Below are 6,000 nucleotides of genomic sequence, written 5' to 3'. Positions count from 1 at the left end.
ATACTGTTTTATTTTGTTAAAAAGCATGATGTTCTTGAAATTACACATTTCATCTGTTTCTCGAAAGTTTTACTTCGATTCTCGCGAGAAGGTGAGAACGCCATTTTTTGAATTGCATTGTGCGTCGAAAATTACTGACGCCAAAAAAATTCTGTCAGCTCAATGTGTAAAAAAATCCATTGTGACGTCACTCGAAAGGACGATAGTAATGGAATTACGTTGTGTCAGCAGTACATTTACAATGCATTTACATAGTCTTTAATTATTTTTATCTTCTTCTCGTGAATGTAAAATGGAAAACCATATTTACACGGAACTGCTGGTCCGATATAAACAGGGCATTACTGGTCTGAGTAACTGACGCCAAAAAAAATCCGTTGAATCAATGTGCAACTAGTCCGAATTTTCTTTTCACACACACCTTGCCGGTAGAGCTCGCTTTGCTCGCCGGCGCTGCGCTCACTATTAAAACAACAATTATGTTAACGTTAATAATTGTGTTTATGTGTTGAATGCTATAATTTTATATGCTTATTTATTGAATTTCTTATGTTTTATGATTGATTAGACATGTTGCATTTCTTTCCCAGTGAGGCCTTGTAGAGGTCGTTGGGCATATTTTGTAATTTCCCTTCAGTGGTCACCGGCCATACCTATTTTGTAGCCCAAATCTCTAGTCTAAAAATCTCCCAGTGACCTATTATGTAATTGTAAAAAAATTCCATGGTGTAATTCTCCCAAATTAAATTAAATTGCCAATCAAATTAAACGATACGGTCACGTGTTTTGATCCGGTCAAAGTAGGGTCATTCTGTCTTCATCTATGAGAGTGTTAGCACGAGAAATGTTTAGATACACCCACCTCCATCCCCGTTTCACCAATCCAATATTTTAAAGTTGTCTAATTATATATAAACCAAATATTGTTATTCTGTAATTTAAGGGGCATGGCCTATTTTATTTTTAGGTGCTGTCTTTTTGCTGGTTTAGTATATATTATATACAATTTTGAACAAAATATTGTTTTTCTGTAAGTAAAGGGGATCAGCATATCGATAAATTATTTAACATTTTGTGTGAACAGTTTTGAGGTCTGATCCCCTACTATGTTGTTTATATTTTTCTTAACTTTCGTCATTTTTAATAAATGACATATTTCATCATATTTCATCATGCACAAGTGTTAAGTTCATTTATCAGACAGCAAAAACAGAGCCACGGAGAGGTTGTGCAGCATGATAAAACATAAATTTCATTAAGTAATTTAGCACTCTTATCCGCAGAGTTATTAGTATTTTATTTACAATTGAAATCACCGCATACTGCAATATTTATATAAGATCTCTCTTTTTTTAAACTGCACTCTCTATTGTTTTATTATTAGGTGCATATATCTTAAATAAACTTAAATCCATTTCACCAATTTTATTAGTAATTTACGACCATCATAAGATCTAGATATGGCTATTACTTCTAATTCTAAACCTTTCCAAATTTAAATGGATACTCTTCTGCTAAGGGAAGAATCTGAGTAACAGTGTATAGATTTATCAGGCCATATAGTGTTATATAGAAATTCATTTCGTTCAACGTAGTGCGTTTCTTGTATAAAAGCTAGATCAACATTTGAGTCGCTAAGCCAATTATAAAATTTAAGTCATTTTTCTTTTGTATGTAGACCTCTTACGTTAGCAGAGACAAAATTTAAATGATCCATAATTATTCATCCATTTTTGTATACGCATAAAGTCCAAAAATTATCATATGTTGTTTCGACAAATACGTCAGATTTTTGGTGCTTTTTAATGGCATCAACGACAGCTGGAACTTACTCTGCTTTTGTGTCGATGATTTCAGTCATTAGGGCTACCTGGTTTTCTGTAAAACTGGTGGAAGTTGTAATAGATTTCCCTATTTCTTTGGCATCAAGGGTTAATTTAGTGTATAGCCGTTGCCCTCAGGATATCCCCACTACGCATAGCTTTAACGTACTGGAAGGCGTGTTCCGCAGACCTATTGCTGACACCGAAGACGTTGATGTCGCATGGCTAAAAGTTAGACAGTTGTCGTGACCAGCAAATGCAATGCCATTAGTTTCTTCTTGAGAGAAGTACTCGCATTTCTGGTCAACTGGCATGTGACCTTCAAATTTGCACACCTTGCATCTTTTTTGGTTTAGGCAGTCTTTAGAGGAACTATGCTTTTCCCAGCAATTTGTACAGCGTGGTTGCCCTTTGCAGACGGTTGTCTATTTTGGTAGATGAAACATCAAAGACCAGCACAAGTACATGTAGTTGTGCGAGGAAAAAAAACGTGCCCTTTGCAAGAGATTTGGCGTGGATAAACTGATTGCTGTTTAGAATACCCGTCATTTTTCTGGTATTGAGATGCCGATTTTTTTTTCGAAAAGGAAACATTATAGTCATTTAGCAATTTAAACACTTCTTTATCAACAACAGATAGGGGTACATCCTTGACAGTTATTTTGACAACGTTTTCAGAAGGACTCGAGAGTCCGGCAGAATAAGGATTGGTGCCATACACTCTCACATTCGTGTTTCTAAGGTCGATCCCCTGGGCTAGGAGCTTTTCCCTGCTTCCTGTTGAATCTACGTAGATTCTCTAAAAATTTCTGTCTATTTAGACACATTTTAAATCATATATGATGCTGCAAACAGCAATTGACAAATCGTAATCAGAAATCAGAATACACACCTTTTTAGTGTTCTCTCTCTTTACAGCTCTCATCTCTTTGATATGTAGAATTTCTTATAGACATTATAATTTTTCAGTCGCTCAAAAGTAGACATGTAAACACTCAACTATGTAATAGATTGACCTGTATTTTCCCCTGTAAACCAATTTGTTGCATTTTCAGCCACAAAGCAGTGAATAGATGCACTCATGCAAGAACAGTATCATTCATGTAAGCGTGTTAAATGCGGACGGCGTAGATGAAAATGTTCACGCTTTTTATAGATTAAGTATAAATAATTTGTTATAATTAAGTTTGATTAAATTACGTACAGCTTTCCTCCTGAACATTGTGCAAAATAAACCGCGCATAGCATGTACATGAGTTCAACCCCATCAAAATAGTGAGAAAGTTAGTATGTTGTGTCCGCATATTCTTGGAATTTTGTTATATGACAGGTTGCTTCATTAAGATAAATGCCTTCTATTTATAACTAATATAAAATTAAAAATATGGCACGAAGTATACACAATATTCCGTGATTCTCTTTTAAAGCTATACACGCTATGATTTACGTCAATTTTGAATGACAGTGAAAACGCAGGTGTTTGTCTACTTATAAAAGTTAGCCTTAATCTGTAAATTACAATGGTGAATTCCATCTCGTTACAAAGATATAGATTTTTAATTGTTTATTTTCCTGCCAGGAAAATATACCTTTTCATGAATATTGATAAAGGAAGAGCAAACTGACCTCATTGCGCATGTCCGCGGAGAACTAGGTACTCGTTATTATTTGCCTAATTAAGTATCCAACTTGATTTTTAATATGCTTAACAGTTGTTAATTTGAAATACATACATGTATAATGAGTAAAATACGTTTGTCATTCACGATACCCTTACTTCTGCATTAACACTTATAGGATCTATAAATAGCACATAGGGGAAAAACACAGGTCTACGTCATTTTTTTTAAAGGCAGTATTTATATCTACTCACAGGCTTGTATTTTTTTTCTTTTGTTTGTACTCGTATATCGGACAAATTTATGCTTTACTGAAAATATCCTTTCCTTTGTGAAACTATCACAATTATGAAGATGTTGACCCTTCACCAGTTTTGGTATGATAGGCTAAATTTAGCTGTCGATATCACGTGATAGATTGATATTCACGAGGAGGCATTACTTTCCTGGCAGGAAAATAAATATTTTTTATTGTTTAATATTTGATATATTTGTTACGTGACCGAATTGAGCATTATAATTAACAGGATGAAGGTAACTTTTATTAGTAATCAAACACATACATGTTCCCCTTTATTCAAAATTGACGCAAATTATAGCGTGTATAGCTTTAATTTAATCTAACTTTTTCACATGGGATGTAACAACCAATTTATAATACACACAACATATTTTTTTAAAACAATGATTGCAACTTTGCATTCATCTTTAAACGTTTTCTTTTAGTTTCGCATTATCATATTAAGGAAGAAATTTAAACCAGATTTAAAACTCTAAAGGCTATTTAAAACTATTCATGAGATACGTAATATTTCCTAAACTAGTTTTGCTCTACAAAAGAAAAGAATAAACTACTTCCTGTTTAAATTATTATCATGCAACTAATTTAAGAAGTATAGTTACAAAGAATAGTATAATATTACCATAGAGATGCATTTCATTTTATACAACCGAATTCGAAGAAACCGAATTCTTGTTAAAGAATCCTGCTTTCTTCCGTAATATTAAACTTTTATTTAAAAGCTCGACCATTGTGTGCCGATTTCATTTAGTTTCCTGTACTTTCATATGGTAACTTGTTTTATCAATTTGACGAATATGGACTTTACTTTTATTCTCATACTGTGCATATGGCAGTCTTATGAGTTCGTTGATGGAGACAGTAAGTTGTAGTTGTGTAAAACATGCACAAATGCTAAGAACGGTCACTTCTTAATCACTTTTCCAAAAGATTGCAATATTTTTTTTATAAAGCTGCAATTAATAAAATTTTGTATAAGCTTAGAAAAGATATTAATAATTTTGATTAGGAACAAATGAATTTGTTTTTTGTTAAAAGCTTATTGATCAAAATATAGAACATATCAAAGAACGCTTTAAATTTGAAGTTTTATTTTGTATATGCTTATTGAAAAGAACAAATAAGTATTGATGCCAAATGATATTTTTACTGCGCCGCAACTAACAACAAGATAACAAGTCGTAATGAAGAGATTATTTGTCTACGTACGTGATAATTAGTTGTATTTGCAATAACGAAAATAAATATGTCGCACGTAAAACCGTGGAAATTGACACCCTGAGAAGACCATTGTATACAGACGCAAAGTGTCTCTGGGTGTCAATTTATTGCCCTCCCAAACAGGCACTATTTATTTTTATTAAATTTTTAAAAAATTGTTACTGCTTGACGTGAATTCTACGGCTAACCATAAGCACATAGTCTATGCGCATATATTTACATTCTACTGTGTTTTCCCATCAAATTATGTGATCTTTAAATGACTCTAAATGCAACGACTATACACAGCATTTGAATTTACACGTAAATTACGTAAAAAGTTCTCAAACAGTGATTTCTATGTTATCGGTTAAAAATTATTTTTCATACATGTTGTCAAAACACCATGTTTTACAATTATTCAACAAAAAATTGATTTTATAGTTATAAGCAGAATTTCAAGAGTTATTTTTCATGGATTATATTTTCATGCTCATCGATATCAACTCAACAGTCTATGTGAGAACCAGTTTAAACCGTTTTTATAAAACAGCTGTACCTGATGTTACTAACGACGACGTCAGAAATAAATCATTCAATGCTTTATTAACAATTCGTTGTATTACCCGTTGCCAAGTGGGTTGCTAACGCTGAGGGTAACAGAACGGAATATATTCTGCGTCTAAACCAATCAAATTTTATTACTTAACATAAAAGTATAATTACAGTGTATATAAATTGTATCAAAGTGATAATGAGTTCGTAAAAATTACTTAGTCGTAGGAACGAGATGCTCCGTCGTGCGTACAAATTATGTTCACGAAATGGTATGCTGTTTGTACGAAATACTTGGGAGTACGAATGAGAAATGAGTCATACATGTAAAAGCAAAAATAAATTTAAAACTAGACACGATCTCGTTACGAGCAACGAGGAGGTCTTCCGTCTCATTTTAGAATTTGAGATATATGTTCGATTTTGATTTTGCTATTTAACAGCTAAACATGATTTAAAATAGATAAACAGGATCTACATTCTAAGGTCTAGATACTATTTT

General features: G+C 32.8%; 1 protein-coding gene across 2 annotated transcripts in view; it reads left to right on the top strand.

Annotated features, from left to right (window-relative positions):
- The first annotated feature begins 4,470 nt into the window (after window positions 1-4,470).
- The window catches only part of LOC136269539 (uncharacterized), a 28,612-nt gene continuing 27,082 nt past the window's right edge, over window positions 4,471-6,000 (top strand). For both annotated transcript variants that reach the window (XM_066075304.1, XM_066075303.1), the window contains exon 1: window positions 4,471-4,604. In XM_066075304.1, coding sequence (XP_065931376.1) covers window positions 4,511-4,604 — 94 coding nt within the window. In that variant the 5' untranslated portion in view covers window positions 4,471-4,510. The remainder of the gene's footprint in view (window positions 4,605-6,000) is intronic.

This window comes from Magallana gigas, chromosome 2 (genome assembly GCF_963853765.1).
Source record: "Magallana gigas chromosome 2, xbMagGiga1.1, whole genome shotgun sequence".
Lineage (NCBI taxonomy): Eukaryota > Metazoa > Mollusca > Bivalvia > Ostreida > Ostreidae > Magallana > Magallana gigas.
Note: the sequence above shows the minus strand (reverse complement) of the source record. Positions and strands in the feature narration are given on the sequence as shown.